The sequence below is a fragment of the Calliphora vicina genome, chromosome 3, assembly GCF_958450345.1.
Source record: "Calliphora vicina chromosome 3, idCalVici1.1, whole genome shotgun sequence".
Classification (NCBI taxonomy): Eukaryota; Metazoa; Arthropoda; class Insecta; order Diptera; family Calliphoridae; genus Calliphora; species Calliphora vicina.
In genome coordinates, this window is record NC_088782.1 from 49,823,081 (window position 1) to 49,846,222 (window position 23,142).

Consider the following 23,142-nt stretch of genomic DNA (forward strand, 5'->3'; position numbering starts at 1 on the left):
AATATGAATGAAATAAATTAATATAAACTGAAAATATATGTCAGATAAATTAACACAGCATTTTGAAAAAAAAAATACAAATAAAAAACCTCCTACTATTTTAATTTTACTATTTTAACACACCAGGTGACAGTTTTGCTGTTGAGGTTATTTTAAATTCAAATTTAAAATTAACAACTTAATTATATAAAAAAATTATTATTAAGTTTTGTTGTTTTTTCCCACAACTGCTTTATTGTTATTGCTAACGTTAAACTGTATTTAATTTAATTCAGTTGTATGTGTTTGAAAATAATAAATGCAGCATTCTTTCTTATTTAATTATTATAACGAGTGTGGAGATGACGTTTATAACTTCCTACGTTTTTTTTTTTTTTTTGTATTTTTGAAATATTTATTTATAATTTTTACGAGGTGTCACCCCGAGAGTCTAACAATTTGTTTGGTTTTGTTTGTTTTTTTGTTATTATTAAAAGTTTAGTGAACTTGTTTTATTGTTGTTAGTTTGTTAGTTTTGTGATGTGTGTTATTCGCGTGCTGCAACTACTGCAATAATTTGACTCATGCCGTTTGCCGCTTGTTTTGTGATTGAATGTTGCTGTTTGTTAGAAGCGTAAAACGACCAACATTAATTAACAACAGCAGCAGCAGCAAAAAACCCCAAACACAACAAATAATTATTAATCCAAACAAAAAGTTATACAAAAAAAAACTTTCGGCACAACTGTCTATATAATTACATTAAATGACATCCAATTTTTTTTCTGACACATGACACTTGTATAATAACAACAGCAGCAAACAAACATAAACAAGAAAAAAAGTGTCAAAATTGTTTGACATTTTTATGATTTTGTGAGAAAATAAAAAAATAAAACTTGATTTAAAACCTTCTTTAGCGGTCAAGTTAATGAACTTTGTGAATAAGGTGTCTTTTTTTGCCGTTAAAAATTGCCGTTGAATTGAAATAAACAACATTTTATTTAAATTAAGTTGTTTGTATCTAAATTTGCATCAGAATCAATGTTTTTTTGTTTTGTTAAGATATAGAGGTGTTTGAAAAAGTAGCATAATAGAAAAAGAATTTTTGGAGCCCAGGAATTGTTCAGATTCTAACATATCCCTGCAGTTCGAGGAGACAATCCCGAACTAGTGATTCTATCTATTATTTAGAGTTACATAACTAGCTACTTGACTAGTTATTTTAACATGTGCATGTCATAAGCATGGATTCAATTGACACTTTTGGATTACAACGAGTCTGTCTGATTATCAGGTCCAAAGTAGTCAACGCATTAGATTCACATAGATTCAGTTACTTAACAGATAACTAGACAAGTTAAATAACTATTTATTTTAACATGTATGGGAGTAAGCGGAAGCTAATTGATTTCACATAGTCCTCCGACAACTCTGCAATAGATTACTTCTGTACTAACGCTTATTTAGAGACAAAAATGTCAGGATACTTAAGCATGGATGGATGTCAGGATACTTAAGCAAAAAAGAAACAAAAAGGAAATAAACTGCATGAGAATTATATCAACACAATTTGTATAAAACTAGTTTGTACGAATTAATCACAAAACTTTTAAAGTGACTACACTCTAGATTACTTAGAGACACATACGTGACAATTGTCTCCACGATAGATTACCTGGGATGTATAAAGTAACCAAATGACATCTCTCTGCTGTGAAATATGTTTACCAATAATTTTATTGCCCAATCGCTTTGGACGTCTTAAAACGATGATATTGATATTTAGTTTCATAAATGCGTGCTTAAACTGAATTTTCTGACATGACTGAGCTTGCGTGATCATGTCATGGCAGACTATGATCAATTATTATTAGATAATCTGTGTTAGGTTAAGAAGAGGTATCACATAGACAACTTATCCAGTTTTCTCAGAGAAACTGCCGATCATTTTTTCAAAGAGCTTCGTGACAAACAAATTTTAATGAATTTCATGAGACGACTGCTGTTTGGCTACGTGCTTTTTATGGATATGTCAATAATTCGTCGTTTGTAATGATCTTATATGATTTAAATCTTCAATAGCGTTAAAGTTGAATAAGTCACATGTCGATCTACCAATATTACCCAATCTTCAAGATTAGCTCCGAACATATATTGAATTAGTGAACATTATCGTACGATAATAAACTCGCACCAATATTTTAGAGTTTATTCAACCATTTTAACAATTTTAATCATGATCGTCGGAATCGCTATTGGAACTGATATAAAATTTGAAACAAAATGCTTGCAAGATTTGAATTAAATAGAAAACAAACTTTTGTAGAAATGTTCCATAACCACGACTAGAAGTTTGTCCAAGGATGCCTACTGTTCAAGGATGGATTTTGCTAGAAAAATCAGCATTAGATAATTTATGATTCTCGATCTGAATTAACTTAATAACTTCTTGGCGTTCAACTTGCATCAATATTGTGTTGATATCCAATGTTTTATTTGTATTAATAGTGTTCATCAAAATAGACGATATAGTAAGATCGTTATATTATTTATTGATATATTTTATTAGAAGTGAACATAAGATTGTTAGAAAATTAATAATTTGTCAATTCCTCTGAAATTTATTAAAGTGGCCATCAAACTTTTGATTGCCCGATTAAGTAGTAAAATTTATTTATAAATTGTCAATATTTTAACTCATTTAAATCAGAAAAGTCTTTTCACATTTCAAGGAATTAGTACGTCAATAACAATTGCCAATAAAATCCCACGAATATGATTCCAGATTTATTGCTTCTTTCGGTTTTATTATTCTACATTTCGCTTTTAATATGTTTTTGTGGGTTTTAATTTTATTTAAAATTTACTTACAACATACTAATTTGTTAAGAATTTTGTGTACATACCTGGAAAGAGAAAAAAAGTTATGTAACATTAGTTAAAGTTTAAAAAAACAATAAAAACTAACTTAACACTATTATCATATAAAAAATCTGATGACAACCTTCACAAAGGGAAGAACAACGACGATATTTAAGTTCAATTAAATTCATTGCTATTGAGAAACTGTTGAATTTATTTGACAGCTACTGCTATTATTCTTCCCACCACTGTACCAAATCCAACTCAAAATAACTACCAAAAATACGTATTAACACAAAAGCAAAGCTACAAAAAAAAGTTACCCAACTAGATTTCATGTATTTCTTTTTCCTCGATTATTAAATAGTTTTTAGCTGTGTTTATGTCACTTAAAAAATGATAGAGAAGGCAAAAAAATAAACAATAACAAATCTGAAATGAAATACAACAACACAAAATTGTTCACATTTATGCTGTAAACAGATCTGCCAGATTTGGCAAATTTTTTTCCCAAAAAAAAACATTGTTGTTACCCATAAAATACTCTTTCAGCTCAATTACCGTTACCACTAAAATATTCTATAAATAATGTAAATTATAAAAATATAAATTATTAGTTTATATAATCAAATATTATTATTTAAATAAAATTATTTTTTTTAAAATTGATTTTAAATTTTAAAAAAAAAATATTTTTCCAAATTGTTTTTTAATTTTTTTTAAAAAAGTTTTTTCTAATTTTTTTTATATTTTTTTTTTTAATTTTTAAAAATAAATTTTTTTCCAAATTTTCTTTTAAAAAAGTTGTTTCCAATTTTTTTTTTAATTTAAAAAAAAAATTTTAAAAAAAGAATTTATGAAAAAAAAATTTTTTGACGAAAAAAAAATTCGGGTTAAAATTTTTTCCCGATTTTGACCCATTGTAGGTCCAACTTACTATAGCCTTATATACATCGTTACAATGGACTTTGAAATATCTATCATTAAATATCCATATTGTCTATATTAATGACTTAGTAATTTCGATTTTAAATAGCAACTGAGCCGGAAGAATTCCCGATATATTGATATATGAATCAATGTATATAAGTTATTTGGGGGCTACGGAAAGTTGATTTCAACATACAGACGGACATGGCTATATCGACTTCCCTATCTATAACGATGCAGAATATATATATTTTGTGGGTTCGCAAATGAAAAATGTAGAAATTAAAAACGGAATACCAAACTTATATATACCCTTGCCACTCATGACGAAGGGTATAAAAATATGGACACAAAAGTCTGGATCCTCATAAGATTCTAAGATGACCTAGATATGTTCGTCCCTCTGTCTGTCTGTTGAAAACATGATAAGGCCCTGGCTGAAATTTTATACAAATACTCTCTGTTGATAAGGTTTGTTTGGTATTGAAAATGAGCAATATCGGTTCATGGTTTCACCTAGCCGCCATGCAAATGTCCACCAGGAATACTACCAGCCATAAACATGTTGATTATACGACAGTCCTGATAAAATTTTTCACAAATTTGTTAAAAGTATTCTGAAATTATACTGTAAAATATGGCGAAAATCGGGCAACATTTGTTCCTAGACAAGATCCCAATCAGAAAATGACTTGAACATTCATAATTGAATCGTTTATTTCAAAAACCAGTCAAGCAACAAAAAAATTCAAAATTAAGTTTTTGGGCGATTACAGTTTTTATACCCTTCACCTTCGTGAGAAGGGTATATATAAGTTTGTCATTCCATTTGTAATTTCTACATTTTTCATTTCCTACCCTATAAAGTATATATATTCTGGATCCTTATAGATAGCGGAGTCGATTAAGCCATGTCCGTCTGTCTGTCTGTCCGTCTGTCTGTGGAAATCAATTTTCTGAAGACCCCAGATATCTTCGGGATCCAAATTTTCAATAATGCTGTCAGACATGCTTTCGAGAAGTTTGCTATTTAAAATCAGCAAAATCGGTCCATAAATAACGGAGATATGAGCAAAAAACCGGGACAACCTCGATTTTTGACCTATTTTTGATCTATATCTGGATTACTAAGTCATTAATATAGACAATATGGATATCTAATGATAGATATTTCAAAGTCCATTGCTATAGTAAGTTGGACCTACAATGGGTCAAAATCGGGAAAAATATTTTTTAACCCGAATTTTTTTTTATCAAACAATTTTTTTTGTCATAAAAACTAAAAAAAAAATTTGGAAAAAACTTTTTTTAAAAAAAATTAAAAAACAATTTCAAAAAAAAAAAAAAAATTTTAAAAACAATTAAAAAAAATTAAATTTTGTATACCTAAAGAATTATTTTAAAGTATAATTTGGTGAAGGGTATATAAGATGCCGAATATAGCTCTCTTATTTTGTTTAAATATAAATGCTTCGTTAAATACAAAAACAATTAAATACTGCCCGTGTTTAGTGCAGAAAGAAGTCAAGTGACAGCGATTGTACTATGTAATACTAATCTATTTTTATATATATGTTGTAGGTCTCAATAAATGTGAAAAAAATAAATGATTTAATCGTACTTGATTGGATTTGAAGAGTTTTATGGGAATATATTTCAATGGCCTTCAACTGAACGAATGTATTATGACCCATGGTAGGCGTTCATATTGTTCAGGTTACGATGATTTTTGTCAAACAACCCGAATGTGAACAAAAGAGCGTAATAGAGCGTAAAAATACACACAATTCATTCAGTTTCTTGATGTTGTTGTGGATATTTTATTTTTTACCCAAAAGAGCACACAAATTATGACGAATAGTTATTTCAGAACAAATATGTATACATGAATATGATGTTATTTAACTCTTTAAAAAGTTCATTTGTCATTTTACTTTTGCAGTTATTTGTTTCAGAAACCAGTCAAGTGCAAACTTATTCCTTAATTTGACAATCTCTGAATGGACATCTGATCTCTTCACTATTTACACCACCTATATCCGACCTAAAATAGAATACAACTACCAAGTATGGACCGGTGATTCAATGTCTATTTTGGAGCTTCTCGACCGCGTACAGGAGAGGGCGAAGGTTATTATTGGTGACAGTAGGGCATCCAACTCTATTGATTCGCTGGAGCACCGACGCAATGTGGAGTGCGTTTCACTGTTCTGTCGGTACTACAATGGAATGTGTTCTTATGAAATTAGGGAACTTGTTCCTGATACCCGCAGATTTTTACATAAACAATGTTTTTCATCAAGAACACATCCCTTTTTGGTCGATCGGTCTGGAAAAATGCATTATTTGGAACAAACTTCCCGCTAAAGTCTTTCCTGTCACTTTCAATGTAGGAAAATTTAAATCAAATGTCCACAAATACTACTCTCTCTTTCCTCCCTACCATAACCTATTTTTCTAGATCCAACACAATGCTTTGCATGAGTACAGAATGAGCTCTGCTGAGTGTTGGTCCAAGAAAAAAATTCGACGTTGTTGACAAGCATGTACAATTTCAAGATGCTCTCCAGAAGCTATTACAAAGTGTGAGAAAAGTATAAATAGCTAGAAAAGCAAGTAAAAAAGTTAGTAACATTTTATATTTTTTGACATTTAAAAAAAAGTTCTTAATTACAAAAACCGGTTAACCGATAAAATATAAAATATTTTAAAATAGAACAAAACCGGTTAATTGGTTTCCGGTTTTGAATTCTCTAAATGCAAGTGAAGGTATATTTCTTAGTATCTTCACATTCCTGATTTTACTAAATTAAAATGCTGATTATGCCGATACATTTCAGAAATTTGCCGATTTTCCATAAGAAATTATCTGGCATCGCTGGCTGTATAATTTATTTATTGTTGAGGTTGTTTTTGTTGCATGTATTTCCCAAACTTAAAGTTATTGATACAGGCTTAATCATGAATTACTCACTTCTAAGGTATCTCTCTCTTACTAGACTCCTAAACCAGTTTCGGTATTATACTCATTATTATTTTGTTGTGCTTTATAATGAAATATTTATATATATTTTTTTGTTTTATTATTATATGTTCGAGAGTCTGCACATTTTGTTATGTTTATTTTACTAGTGCATCATGTTTTGGATGAAAATTGACATAATAACTGGTTTACTAAAACTGAAACTAAAACACACAGATACAGATTTGGATTCAGATACAAATACTGACATCTATACCTCTGTTTGAGCTTAAAATAGCATGATTTTCCATTTATGTATAAAAAAGTAGTAGACTTTTAGCAGACTAAATTTAATTTTTATTGAGCCAGTTTTTCTGTTTTGTTTTTTAAAGTTGTTAGAAAAACAAGTGGAGCATTTGAAAAAAGAAAAAAAATTAAAACTTATATGAAAAATCCTCCAAGTGTGCCGAGCTTTAACAATTAAAAACAACATTTATGTGTCTGTGAAAATCATAAAATACACATTTTACAAATTGGTATAAAATTTATTTTTATATTTCTACCATTTTTTTTTTGTTTCTCCTATGTTGAGCTCTAATGTGCATAAAACACCTCAAGTGGTGCAATTTCATGTTTATTTTTATTTATTTTTTCTTTTTTGTTTGTTTATTATTTTTATTTTTATTCAAGTCAAAAGAATAAAAATCTAAAATTGTGTTGAGTATGTTGTTGTGCTGGCTGAGAGTGATAGAAGAGAGTAATAAAAATATTAAAAATTTTAAATTCCTTAACGCCTCCACTTTTGTTTGGCTTTCTTTTGTTTTTATACTATAATTATTATAAATAATTGTGTATTTTTGTTTTGTTTTTGCCATATTATGCACTTTTGTTCGTAATATTCTTGTGTTTATTTTTAATTTTATGAAACATTAAATAAAAATTATAAACAGTGTTTTCAAAAAAAAACAAGTAAGAAAGTATGGTCGGTCAAGCCCGACCATATAATACCCTACACCAAGTAAATGAGTAAAAATATTTTTCTTTCTTTTTTTGAATTTTGTGTGTATACGAACATTTTTAAGTGATTTATGCACGTTAAAGTGATTTTCGGAAGCGGGTCTATATGGGAGCTATGACTAATTATGGACCGAATAAATTTTGTATATATAAAACTTATTTGGAGCGAAATTTGTGTAGATACATAGATAAATTAAACATTTATGACCGATAAAGTCCAATTTCGAGGGGACATTTGTATGGGGGCTAGGTGAAATAATGGACCGATTTCAGCCAGTTTCAATAGGCTTGGTCCTTGGGCCGAAAAAGTAATATGTACCAAATTTGATCGAAATATCTTCAAAATTGCGACCTGTACTCTGCGCACAAGGTTTACATGGACAGCCAGCCAGCCAGCCAGCCAGCCAGCCAACCAGACGGACGGACGGACGGACGGACGGACATCGTTTAATCGACTCAGAAAGTGATTCTAAGTCGATCGGTATACTTTAAGGTGGGTGTTAGACCAATATTTTTGGGCGTTACAAACATCTGCACAAACGCATAATACCCTCCCCACTATGGTGGTGTAGGGTATAAAAACATGTAGAAATTGCATCATAATAATGTGTTTACACTAAATGCTACATTTTGCCTGAGAGCAATTCTTAAAACAAAGTAATGGCTGAATTATTGCATACCGAGTTTTTCTGTTGGAATCCGAGACTATTAATATTTGCTCTAATTCCAATTTAACCCATACTTTATAATGAACTACCAATTTCCGAAATAACACAACTTTACAAATTCTGATCAACTTTGGAACTAGTCTTAAAGTTGTTGTTGTAGGAGCGGACATCATAATATCTTTGTTGAGGGTTCGCCATCGTTGAGATCACGACCAAGATGTACTGCCACTTCAACTGGATTTGCCAATCGATTTCTATGACGGACTGAGGTGGGATGGAACGAATCGCCAAAAAGCTGAAGTGTATTATGGGGAACTTAACCGCAGCCTGAGCATATGTCAATGTAGGAATAGTAGATATTGAGCTTGTTCTCAATTGTGCCAGAATTACTCTTGTTTTGCTCGGCATTGTATGATATTCATGATGTAACCTGCAACCGCTGTGTTGACTGCATCCCCATGAATATCATTCGATGGTGTACATATTCACATATTACATATGATCAGTCAAATATCTTTTCTGACATACCTCAGAGGAGACTCCAACACCTTTATGTGGAAGTTGGAGTGATTCCTGCGTAAAATCATGCTGTTGTGGTCCTTGACCGTAAGAACTTCGTAAAGAAATCATGGATATCTCTGATATAATTGTTCACCAATCCGCATAGGTGATCAATGTTGTGGCAATTCGCCATAGTCGTAAGAAGTTCAGGTAGTTTGCACAGGTAGATATTAGAGGTAGACATTAAATAGAGGTTATAGGACCCGTCTGTTGTTGTTATTGTTGTTATTGTTGTAGCAGCGTAATCAATTTTACAATATTTAATCAGTTCAAGTCCAAGGAATTGTGCTACTTCGACTGGGTGGGTCCATAAATTCACTGGACTGAAGTAGGATTGGCTCAAGGGTCTCATGAGGATCCTGACCACATGCTGGACATAAGTTGAGGACGGCATGATCTGTTCGGGACCAGAAGGCATTAAGCCTGCTGCTCAATCCAGATCTTAGTTGTACCGCAACGACTATTGTTTTACGAGGCAGAATCTTCTCGGCGTCTGCTATTGGTGGTGGGCGACCTCCAAGTACGACATTCATACGGTATCCTGCTACCGCGGAATTAATGGCGTCTTTATGAATGCCATTCAAAACTATCAAATATGAGCTGCGATCAATCGAATCGATTAAATACTACGCTGGGTAGTTTGTTAAGTTATTAGGGGATTTGTTTGTTATTTGTTTTAAAGTTTATTTTGAATGGTAAAACAAACTTTGCACTGTTATTTTCAATAGTAATACAAACAAAAATGGAATGAAAACAAGTTATAAGTTTTTTTTCACTTTTGTAAAATTGATAAAATCAACCACAATTCTGGATGTCATCTCCGTATTAAACCAAACCTATTTCAGTAGGAAAAGGTGGATCGAACAGAGCATCGTCTTACATAGATCCGTAAAAGTTGCCCTCTTGTCTGGTAGGATCGGACAGTGACATCGTAGATTTAATACCTTCTCATTCACCTCTATATGACAAATTTGACTATAGTAGTTGACTGCACATTCCCACGACAGCCGGTTCTATGTACCGGAATGACCCGAAAATCTTCGGCCAAGAGCTATCAACCCAGCAACAGCTCGCCTGTAGGTGCCCCTTGTTTACGCTGGGGCATTCGATGTCTCTAGACTCGACGCACGACTGACGACCACTAGTAAATAATTCACGATCCTGCTCCCCAGGTTGTTCGTCTGCGCAGACTGGAATATGTCCGCGAAGAGGGTGGAATGACTGAGGGTATTGAATTAATATAGCACCACCAGGACCGCTCTTTCACACGATGTATGCTGGTTCAAACCTTGTGAAACTTAATTGGATCTTAATGCTGCGGTGGTGCTATTCATTTCCCTGAATCCCTGCTAATTATAAGACACTGTAAGGTGTCAGTTTGGGATAGGAGAACAACTTCGATTGTTTTCGCGACTGTATACGAACAGAGATATCGGCCTGTACGTTTTTATCAGCAGTGGGATAAGTGGACCCATCGGGTATAATTCGGCTGTAGATGGAAAGGTTTAGTATCTTTATCATAACTCAACTTCTGTAAATTCCATTTGGATCAATGGCCTCTGAAGGCTTGGAATTTTTGTTTACATCTGCAACTTCGCTAGACAAGAAATGTTGAGGTTCGTCAGTGAGTGGAAGGTTGTTAAATTTTTTGTGAACAACGATTCGTTTCGCATTATCTGTATCTGAGTGCTCAATAAACATACGGCTAAAATACCGCCCAAACTCTTTAGTGTCGGAAAAGTTGGTTCAGCAAAGTGGATAGTCCTTCTTCGTGGGGTAAGAGACAGATCTGACTGTAGAACACAACTTTCCATTTTCTGTGCTGCAGTTGCAGTTCTTCAAATGCTCTATCCATCGTTTCCATTTGTCCTCGTTGATCAGCCTACTGATCCAGGTTCAGCTGAGCAATCTGTATGTTACTAGGGAGGTACAGCATCTGCTAGGAAACATGGACGTACAATTGGAATTCCTCCAGACGGTATAAAGCCTACAGCTGCGGTTTTGTCAGTTTCAAGGACAATCCTCACTGCATTGTAGATATCTGAGGATTCTAGAAGCCCATTGCAGAAGCGGTTGGTGAAGTTTATAAAGCCGACAGCTGCTGTTTCACGGAAACCCTCTCTACATCGTATACATCTGAGGATTCCAGAAGACCAATGCAGAAGCGATCATTGAAGATTCTGAAGCCGCTACAGTCTGTTTTGTACTGGTGTTCAAAACCAAAATATGATTATGGGAAGGTAGGCATGAGCCAAGTGAAACTTCGGTTCGCCAGTATGTACAATGGATCAAACCTAAGCTAGCAGTCGCAATTACCCATAATCCGAGTAGGAGCATCATAGTTCACAGTGCAGAAGTTAGACTCGCTGAACTTCCTCGATATAAGAGTGGCAGGAGGCCATTACGTCGGGCTAAGAGGCATGATGCCAGAAGAATAGGTCTAACATTTAATAACTACTGTAGTCAAATTTGTCATATAGAGGTGAATGAAAAGGTATTAAATCTACGATGTCACTGTCCGATCCTACCAGACAAGAGGGCAACTTTTACGGATCTATGTAAGATGATGCTCTGTTCGATCCACCTTTTCCTACTGAAATAGGTTTGGTTTAATACGGAGATGACATCCACAATTGTGGTTGATTTTATCAATTTTACAAAAGTGAAAACAAACTTATAACTTGATTTCATTCCATTTTATTTTGTATTACTATTGAAAATAACAGTGCAAAGTTTGTTTTACCATTCAAAATAAACTTTAAAACAAATAACAAACAAATCCCCTAATAACTTAACAAACTACCCAGCATAGTATTTAATCCATTGTTTTATTTTTTATTTAAGGTGTATAATTAACAACGATTAAACCAACAAAGTCTAATGGGTTTTTTTTTCATATTTACGCAACAAACTATAGCTATAGTACATATTTAAATAATAAATAAATAAAACCAGAATTAACATAAACAAACTTTAAAATAAATATTAGGAGAAGAAGAAAAAAAATAAACACTTTTCAATTGAAAAGAAAACTTTAAATGAATTAAAAAAGAAAATTTATGCAATAGACAGTATTAATTAACCTTAAACCAACATTAAGCCAACCAACCATTATCTATACAAACCAACCCATGAAACCGACCGACCGACCAACTGAAAGTGGAAGCTAAAGTTTTCAGTTAAGAAATTTTTAATTTCCAAAGATGTTGATGGCATTGCATTAGTGTAGAGATTAATACCGGTAGCAGTGATGGTATGTCTGGGGTACTTTCACTATTTGAAAGTAGAAATAGAAGAGGAGGTAATTAAATAAATAAGTAAAAGAAGACGAATGCGATGAAGATGACGCAGCTAAGTGCGTTTTGATGAAAGTGTTTGGCAAATGTGCAGCGCTAAGAAAAAGTTTAGTAAAATACTAATATTTAGTATGGGAATCATTTTATAACTGTTAATGAATGGGAATTAAATAAAGAGTTTATTGAATTCCCATAATAAGAGAAGATTTTAAAGGAATCGGCAAAACTATGGTAGAATTTCGTTAATCTTTTTTCATGCTAATTCGAGTAGTATTTTAAGTAACTCTTTAATTGATTTTCCAAGGAATAGTCATATCCGGGATACTGCGGCACTGGGCTTTGACAGAACATCCCAGGAAACTAGTTCTGACATTCAATCCCCTTCTTAATAGTTGTAAAAAGAATGCTATGCTAGATACAGTATTACACAGGCTCTGCCACTGTCTGTTTATATAAGAGAAGAAAGAGATCCAAGAGACATTATTTGGTTAGATTTTCTGCAAACTGTAGGATGATTTGTAATCAAATCGGCTTGATTTAATTCGGAAATAGCTTCCACAACTGCGACAAGATTTGTATCTAGTTTAGTGATATCATTCATATGCTAACGCAACCGAAACATATAGATCGAATACAAATGAGCTTTCGAATGGAATCTAAGAATAGCAATCGGTACACGACCTTAATTCTTACATTCCCGCTCTACAAGATCGAAGACTAAGATACCTTGATCTGGAATATCTTTAGGATCACCATCATATAAGACTTGACTGATCGAACAAGAAGAGGTAGTAAATCGTGAACATGTGGTGGCATAATTTCCGACGTAGATTATTCCAAGAACAGTAAGCCTATCAACTCGCTTCAATTTTGATAAAAAAAAGTTTTCCGAATTCAACCATAGTATAAATTTTTGTAAAGGTCATTCACAATTAGTCGTTGTAACTTCCCGATCCACTGTTACCCGAATTATTTCGTGCTCGTCATCAGTCTAAGGAAACAATTAGTTATTATGCCGAAAAATATCAATTCTATGCTGACTTCCTTCTTATTCCTATACATTAAACAAATTTGGTTTGATATCGTTTTTCGACATCTGAGTAGTCTTCTAGCGGACAATACGACTGATAAAACTACTATCGAAGTCCGGAAAGTACTCATTTAATGGGATATGTGACATGGAACACAATCTAAACCAAACTGAAGTTCATAGATCTTTAATTTCAGCCCACAAGTCGGTAATGAGGACTCTGTTTCCAAAATGGCATTTCAAAGTTCCTAGAATAAATCACACGCATTTCGAGGCCAAAGTCGTGCACGTTAAAAACTGAAATATAACCTGAACTGGAACTGAACTAGAATCTGAACTAGAACTAAACTAGAATCTGAGCTAGAACTTGAAATAGAATCTGAACAAAAATCTGAACTAGAACTTAAACCAGAACCTGAACTAGAAATTGAACCTGAACAGCACTTGAAATAGAACCTGAACAAGAAACTGAACTAGAACCTTAACTAGAACCTGAACATGAACTTGGACTAAAACATGGACTGGAAACTGAAGTAGAATATGAGTTGGAACCTAAACTAGAACCTGAACTAGAACCTAGACTAGAACCTTAACTAGAACCTGAACTAGAACCTGAACCAGAACCTGAACTAGAACCTGAACAAGAAACTGAACTACAACCTCAACTAGAACCTGAACCTGAACTAGAACCTGAACTAGGACCTGAACTAGAACCTGAACTAGAAAATGAACTAGAACCTGGAGTAGATCTTAAACCTGAACTAGAACCTGAACAAGAACCTGAACTAGAACTGAACTAGAACTGAACTAGAACCTGAACTAGAACCTGGACTAAAACTAGAATCTAAATAAATACCTGAACTAGAACTGATCTAGGAACATGAACTATAACCTGGAGTAGAACCTGAACTAGAACCTGAACAAGAAACTGAACTAGAACCTAAACTAGAATATGAACCCCGCACTGGAACCTGGAGTAGAACTTGAACCTGAACTAGAACTTGAGGCTGATCTAGAATTGAACTAGAACCTGGAGTAGAACCTGAACTAGAACCTGAACAAGAAACTGAACTAGAATATGAACCCTGCACTAGACCCTGCACTGGAACCTGGAGTATAACTTGAACCTGAACTAGAACTTGAGGCTGAACTAGAATCTGAACTAGAACCTGATCTAGAATTGAACTAGAACCTGAACTAGAAGCTGAACTGTAACCTGAACTAGAACTTGAGGCTGAACTAGAACCTGAACTAGACCCTGAACTAGAACCTGATATAGAACCTTAACTACAAACTGAACTAGAATCTGATCTAGAATTGAACTAGAAACTGAACTGGTACCTGAACTAGAACTAGAACTAGAACTTGAACTAGAACTTGAAGCGGAACTAGAACCTGAACTTGAACTGGAACTGGAACCTGAACAAGAACCTGAACTAGAAACTGAACTTGAACTAGAACCTGATCTAGAATTGAACTATAACCTGATCTAGAATTGAACTAGAACCTGAACTAGAATCTGAACTAGAACCTGAAGTAGAACCTGAACTGTAACCTGAACTAGAACCTGGAATAGAACCTGAACTAGACCTGAATTAGAACCTGAATGCTTTTTTTCATTATTTCTGAAATCGATCATATGTTTAGCTAGGAATTACTTATCATTTATCTATAAACAAGTCAAGACCTATAACTTTTCTCTCTAACCCAATATAAATTATTTTTGTTCACATAAATTTAAACAAGCCTTTATGAGAGTTGCTGTAATAATAACAATAATAATAATAATGTTGTAAAAGTAATAATTTTTGTAAATTATAATGACGATGAAAATAATGATGAAGATTATTGCAAATATAAGCACAAACACACACAATTTATGCATATTTAAAATTAAATGTACATTTATTTGAATAAATTATAAACTTCATACTAACTGATAAAACTTGATTTATGTTTTGGCGTATAAATAAATTTGTTAAAAGTTTAAATTAAAAATAACAAATACAAAAATAAAAAAATAAAAAAAAAAATACATCTCTAATAATAATTGAAATTGATGGAAAGGCATGAGTACAAACTTAAAAAAAAACAAAGGTCCGTATTATGATGCCACCATAAAGACAAGTCAAGACTTGGGAGCTAAAACTAAGTAAGTATTTAAACGTTTTTTAATTAATTTTATGGTTTTGAAGAAACTACAAAGGTTTTTCTAAACACTATTCTATTAAACAAATCATATAACAACAAATATGTTGTTCTAGCAATGAAATCATCAGTTAAATTTAAACTGACATGTAAAATAGGAAAAATTTTCAATTGAAATATGTTTTGATAAACACAAACTGCATTTGTTAGTTTAAGTGTCAGTTTATTTATTAAATATTGCAAATCAACAAAACATGATCAGCGGGAGAGAAATCAGAAACAAAAATCATTATAAACGTCCTCAAAAGGTTGTTTGTTTGCGGTTGAATTGCTGTTGTAACCGCAATTTAACAATTTTCTCTGTACGTCGTCTGTCTATTACTTTTTAGACTGTCTGCTAACTACGTTCATCTGACAAAGACGTCATATTAAATGACAAAATATATAAATTAATAGGTATATATGTATGTGTTTATACTATAAACAAATAAAAATTAAAATAAAAACCTTCACACACAATTTATTTTCATTGTTTAGTGTTGTACCATAATTAAGCAATATTTATTGAAAACACTACAAAACCCCAGAAGGTATTGTCATTTCTGTAAGTGTTTTAGGCGTTTTAGATTTCTAATGGTTGAGACTAAATTAAATATGATGATAATGGCGGAAAATATTAATTTTCTATCTCATTAATGATATTGAATTGGAAACTTTGCATAAGATATTGAAGTTCATTTTGGGCACGAGTTGAAACTTTTATAATAAATTCAAATGTACAACTGCCAGTTCATCGATGTTGAAGGAAAATCGAGTCTAAAATATGTGTTATGGGGTGTCCAACAGGGGCACTAAGACTGTGTTTTGGGTAATATTTTGTCATAATTTTGCCGAATACCGATAAGACACGCTGGTCGATATATAGAATGCCACAGGAATTGGGAATTTGTCAGTCTATACTGTTTAGGAAGACCTTGGCCGCAATCCTGAAATAGAATTAGAACTGAACTAGAATCTGAACTAGAACCAGAACTAGAACCTGTACTAGAACCTGAACTAGAACCTGAACTAGAACCTGAACTAGAACTTGAACTAGAACCTGAGCTAGAACATGAACTAGAACCTGAACTAGAACTTTAAGTACAACCTGAACTAGAACTTGAACTAGAACCTGAACGTGAACTGAACTAGAACCTGAACTAGAATATGAACTAGAATATGAACTAGAACCTGAAGTAGATGTTGAACTAGAATTGAACTAGAACATGATTTAGAACCCGAACTAGAACCTGAACTAGAACATAAACTAGAACTTGAACTGAACTAGAATTGAACTAGAACCTGAACTAGAACCTGAACGAGAACTGAACGAGAATCTGAACGAAAACCTCAACTGGAATCTGAAGTAGAGCCTGAACTAGAACCTGAACTAAATATGAACTAGATCTTGAATTATAATTGAACTAGAACCAGAACTAGAACTAGAATCTGAACTAGAACCTGAACTGGAATCTGAACTAAATATGAACTAGAACCTGAACTAGATCTTGAACAATAATTTAACTAGAACCTGAACTAGATCTTGAACTAGAACTAGAACTGAACTAGAACCAAAACTATAATCTGAACTAGAACCTGAACTAGAACCTGCACTGGAACCAGAACTAGAACCTGAACGAGAACCTGAACTAGAACTTGAATTAGAACCTGAACGAGAACTGAACTAGAACCAGAACTAGCATCTGAACTATAACCTGAACTTCAACCTGAACTAGAACCAGAACTAGAATATGAACTAGAACCTGAACCTGAACTAGATCTTGAACTAGAACTGAACTAGAACCAGAACTATAATAATAGAACCTGAACGAGAACCTGAACTAGAACAAGAACTAGCATCTGAACTAGAACCTGAACTTCAACCTGAACTAGAACCTGAACTAGAGCCTGAACTAGAACCAGAACCTGAACTAGAATATGAACTAGAAACTGAACTAGATCTTGAACTAGAACCTCAACTAGAACCTGAACTAGAACCCGAACTAGATTTTGAACTAAAATTCCACTAGAACATGATCTAGAACCAGAACTAGCATCTGAACTACAATCTGAACTAGAACTAAAACCTGAACTAGAACCTGAACTACAATATGAACTAGAAAGTGAACTAGATCTTGAACTATAATTTAACTAGAAGCTCAACTAGAACCTGAACTAGAATCTGAACTAGAACCTGAACCTGAACTAGATCTTGAACTAGAATTGTACTAGAACATGATCTAGAACCAGATCTAGTACCTGAAATAGAACTTGAACTAAAATCTGAACTAGCACCTAAACTAGAACTAGAACCTAAAGTAGAACTTGAACTAGAATTAAAAGAGAACTAATTCCTTCTTCAATTTGCTAATTTTTAAACATAGAATACCAGCTACAAAATTTCTCTTACAGACCTCCACAATTTAAAAAAATTTTAGCTTCTTCACAGTAAATTTGTTTACCAAATTTTATTAAATAAATAACACATTTTATTATTTATTTATTAATAAAAAAAATAAACTTGTTTTATTTCCTTTTGAACAAACGTATGAAAAATATTGACAGATAAGAGAGATTTCAATCTTTATATAATTTATTTTTTTGATTATTTAACAAAATAAACAATAATACACCATAATAATAAAAAAAAAATGTAAAATCGTTATTAAAACGCACTTGAGATGTCTCATAAAAATTCAATTATAAATTAAATTAAAAAAGTACATAAAACTGTAAATTTATTGTTTATTGATAATGATGCAATTAATTGTCATTAGTAAGCGTAACGTAAAAGGACAACAATTAATGAGATTTTGTAAATTGAATTTAATTAAGCCAAGGTTAAGATGAAAAAAAATAGGGATTAAGTCTGTTATTTTTTTATGAACGTGGTGATATTTGTAATATGAAAATTATTAAATACTCTCAATTAATAAAAGTGTTAAAAAGTCATCGACATTTTTTTTTAAAAATCTTTCAAAATTACCTACTTTTACGTAAATATCAGAAGAAATGTATATAAACTCCCATATTCATAAAAAAAATTGTAATTTAAACAGTGTTTTAAAGCAAAATTTCCATACAAAATTTGATTTTAAAACGTTGTTTAAATTTAAAAATTGTTTATGAATTAGGCCTAAAATATGTATTTTTGTACTAAACTTTGACTTTAGCACTAGTTACGACCAATATTCGAAATTTAACTGCGAATATATGCAGCTTATTTCATAACTGCGAGGTCTAATAATGGATTCAATAGTAAATACTGACTTTTTCTTTTTTGCTTATTTGAAAAACGCTAAACTTAAGTCAGTTTTATTGAATTTAAAAACTTTCAATCCTTAAATATGTATGATTTGCACAATGCAACTGTATAACATAAAATAAATACACATGCTGACACTAATAATGCATGTATTTAAACATTTTTTTTTTTATATTTTCAAACTATTCCATGTTGTTACCGGCACGTAAATGTGTTCATGGCTTAATATTTACCTTAAGAAAATATAGTTATTTATCTTTTCTACCTAAATACACACAAGCATAAACCTATTTACTAAACAATTTATGTATATTTTCCAATCAAGGCGTTAACATTCAATTTATTATTGGCTCCTCAATACAAATATTTATTTATTTTTTTACAAACAACACAAACACACCATTTTTCACACAACTACTACTGCTACTACTACTATTTACTACTGTAAACATTCACTGCTACTCCCTTATAATACAACTATTATTACTCTACTATTACGGTTATGGCTGGAGAATAAACAACAACAAACACACTGATGTACTACTATTTCACTTGTCTTTACAACAACTTGATACTGTTGTTGTTGCTGTGTATGTTTGTTATTGTTTGTTTATTTAAAAGTGTTTTTCTTAAATGTCTTCCTTGGTTTGTTTTTCCTTTTTTTTTGTTGTTGGTACTTTTCTTGTTCTTCACTTGTATAGAGTTGTTGTGAGTAGTTGTGTTTACTTTACTTTAACTATAGTTTTCTGTTGTTTATTTTTCCTTTAAGATTTTTTATTTTCTATATTTTGCTGTTAAATTAAAATTATTTTGTTGTTTTTTAGCAATTTGTTGTATTGTTCAGTTGTTTGGTAGAGGCATAGAGTAGCAAAGCTAACAATAATAAAAACAAACAATGTGTTATAGTTTCATCTTTTGTATGTTTTTATTGTTGTGATTTTTGAGGTTTACAATATTTTTTTTTATTATTTAGCACGTGAATTTTAGTTGTAATTATTTCCCAGCAAACATTTTTTTAGAAAAAGTGGTTCTATAAAATATATAGCTTTGAACTAGATTTGAACTAGAACTGAACTAAAACTAAACTAGAACTGAACTAGAGCTAAACTAGAACTGAACTTGAACCTGAACTACAACCTGAATTAAAACCTGAAATAGAACATGAATTAGAACCTGAACTAGAACCTAAACTAGAAACTGAACTAGAGCTAAACTAGAACTGAAGTAGAACTGAACTAGAACCTGAACTAGAACTTGAACTAGAACCGGAACTAGACCATGAACTAGAGCCTGAACTAGAACCTGATCGAGAACTGAACTAGAACGATAACTAGAATCTGAACTAGAACCAGAACTAGAACCTGAACTAGAACCTGAACGGGAATTGAACTAGAACATCAACTAGAACCTTAACTAAATCTTGAACTAGAACCTGAATTAAAAACTGAACTAGAGCTAAACTAGAACTGAAGTAGAACTAAACTAGAACCTGAACTAGAACTTGAACTAGAACCTGAACTAGAACATGAACTAGAACCTGAACTAGAGCTAAACTAGAACTGAAGTTGAACTATAACTGAACTAGAACCTGAACTAAAACCTGAACTAGAACCTGATCTAGAACCTGAACTAGAACCTGAACTAGAACCTGAACTAGAACTAGAACCTGAACTAGAACCTGCACTAGAACCTGAACTAGAACCTGAACTAGAACCTGCACTAGAACCTGAAGTAGAACCTGAACTCAAAAATGAATTAGAACTAGAACTTGAACTTGAACTAGAACCTGAACCTGAACTAGAACGTGAACTCGAACCTGAACTCGAAATTGAACTAGAACATGAACTATAACAGGAAATAAACCCTGAACTAGAACCTGAACTAGAAACTGAACTAGAACCTGAACTAGAACCTGATTTAGAAACTGAACTAGAACTTGATATAGAACATAACCTAGAACCTGGAGTAGAACATAAACTACAACCTGAACTAGAACCTGAACTAGAACTTGCACTAGAACCTGAACTAGAACCTGAACTAGAACGTGAACTAGAACCTGTACCAGAACATGAACTCGAAATAAACTCTGAAATAGAACCTGAACTAGAAACTGAACTAGAACATGAAGTAGAACCTGATTTTGAAACTAAAACTTGAACTAGAACCTGAAATAGAACTTAACCTAGAACCTGGAGTAGAACATAAACTACAATCTGAACTAGATCCTGAACCTAAATTAGAACCTGAACTAGAACATGAACTATAACCTGAAATAAACCCTGAACTAGAACCTGAACTAGAAACTGAACTAGGACCAGAACTCGAACTAGAAACTGAACTAGAACATGAACTATAACCTGAAATAGAACTAGAACCTGAACTAGAACTTTAACAAGAACCTGGAGTAGAACATAAATTGCAACCTGAACTAAAACCTTAACTAGAATCTGAACTATAACCTGAACTAGAACTAGAACCTGAACTAGAATTAAAAAAACTGCAAAATATGCAGCAAAAAATAGTAGGTATTAGGGTTCAATAAATCAAATTACTGAGTTTCTAGAAAAACGTGAAACTGAAACCGGCTTCTAAAGTCTATTTATTATTTACTAATTCTTTAAATTTCTAATACCAAATATCATACGCATTTGGAATATTTAAATACTTCAATTATGGGTACGTGATCTTTGCTAGTAATATTTAAAACAAAAACTACTCACAACTACTATCACTTTCTTGCCAACAACCTAAAATGTTGCTTGGCAACTTTTGCTCAAATGATTTTAAAGTTTAACATTTTTTCAAGTGTTTTCTAGGAATTTTTTGTTAGAAATTGATAGTTAAATTAAATAATAGTAAGCGGTCAGTGGCTTTAAATTGTTTATTTGAATAAGAAAACTTCAAATTGAATTAAACAGAAAAAGCATATTAAATTTATAAACAATTACAGTGGACATTTTTAGTATTAATAAGAATTTTTATTATTTAGAACTCAAAAATGTTGTAAATTTTAAACAGCGATAAATTTTAGATTTTGATGGTATTTTGAATTAGTTGTTAATAGGTACTAAAGAGGAAAATTGGACACTTCCAAAATAGGCCTTTTTATTTTAAGTAATTTTCTGAATCAATTATTATTTTAAAACACTATTTATTACTTTAATTTTATTTTTCATTATCCCTTTTATAGCAACTTACCGGATAATACATTCCTTGTGGAGGAAGGAAAAAGGCCCCGGAACCCCACAGTTTGACGGCTGTTTTTTAAAAACTTTGTTAAAGGAAGAAGAAAAGTTTTGTTTTATTTTTTTGTTTATTTAAAACACAACCTATGGTGTGTTTCAGTCACTATTGTGCAGCAGTAAGTTTTGAAAAATATTTTCTATATATTTTCTTTTTAAATTTTCTTTTTTATAAGAAAATTAAGTTTTTTTTAATTAGATTATAATTATTTTTACTTAAAAGTAACACTTTTTTGCACTTAATTTAATGAATTTTTTTATTTATGGAAAAAATATTAATTATTTTGGCACACGATTATTTTTAATTATATTTTAATTTATATTACTTTAAGAGAAAGTAGTGATGATATTCTGAAAAGGAAAAAATATAAGTTAAATTAACATAAAATCCAAAGTTTGAATTGTTTGGCCAACAAAAACGAAGAGAGATAAAAAAGTATTGGAATTTGTGGTAATGTTGCATCATGTCAGGCGAAGAAAAGCTAGCTATAAATAAAGACTTTTATGATTTTCATGTCCTCTATTTTCAATTCTTTCTCAACATTTCCCAATTTCATTATAAAACTGTCAAACTTTTTTCCCCAATTAGTTTCCCCACCATATGGCATCATCTTGTATAATTCTTATTTTGATTTGTTCTTTCATTTCATTCCTTTTCTTCAATCAAACTCAATCACATGTTGTGTATGAATTAAAAACAATAAAAACATTAATTCAATAACAATTCTTCAATTTAAATAAGAATTTCTTGCTTTAAATTTGTGAACAAAAAAGACAGCGAGATTAAGAAATGTACGCAGCAGTAATTAAAAACATGTGCATTTTTCTTGCTTTATTCACAAATCACACAAATAAATAAATTTAATGCACAAAACTAAAAATAACTTGATTTGCAATAAGAAAAACACATCAAAAAGAACTCAACCTCATCAATACACTCAAAGAAACAAAAACCTACTCAATTTGGAAAACAAACAAAGAAATTTTTGTTTTTCCCTCAAATTGTTTTTGCTTTTATTTGCATCAGTTTAGAGATTTTAGAGAAATTTCACCAACACAAGGGATGTGTACAGAGATGGAAAATCAAATTTTTGTTCGGTATCCAAACGATATTCTAAAATGTAATATTTTTTCATCAAC

The 23,142-nt window shown here is 31.7% G+C and overlaps 1 protein-coding gene across 1 annotated transcript in view; it reads right to left on the reverse strand.

Moving 5' to 3' along the window:
* Rbfox1 (RNA-binding Fox protein 1) overlaps positions 1-23,142 on the reverse strand; it is a 512,165-nt gene that overhangs the window by 481,230 nt on the left and 7,793 nt on the right. The window contains exon 2 of the mRNA XM_065503146.1: positions 21,959-22,353. Coding sequence (XP_065359218.1) covers positions 21,959-21,970 — 12 coding nt within the window. The 5' untranslated portion in view covers positions 21,971-22,353. The remainder of the gene's footprint in view (positions 1-21,958; positions 22,354-23,142) is intronic.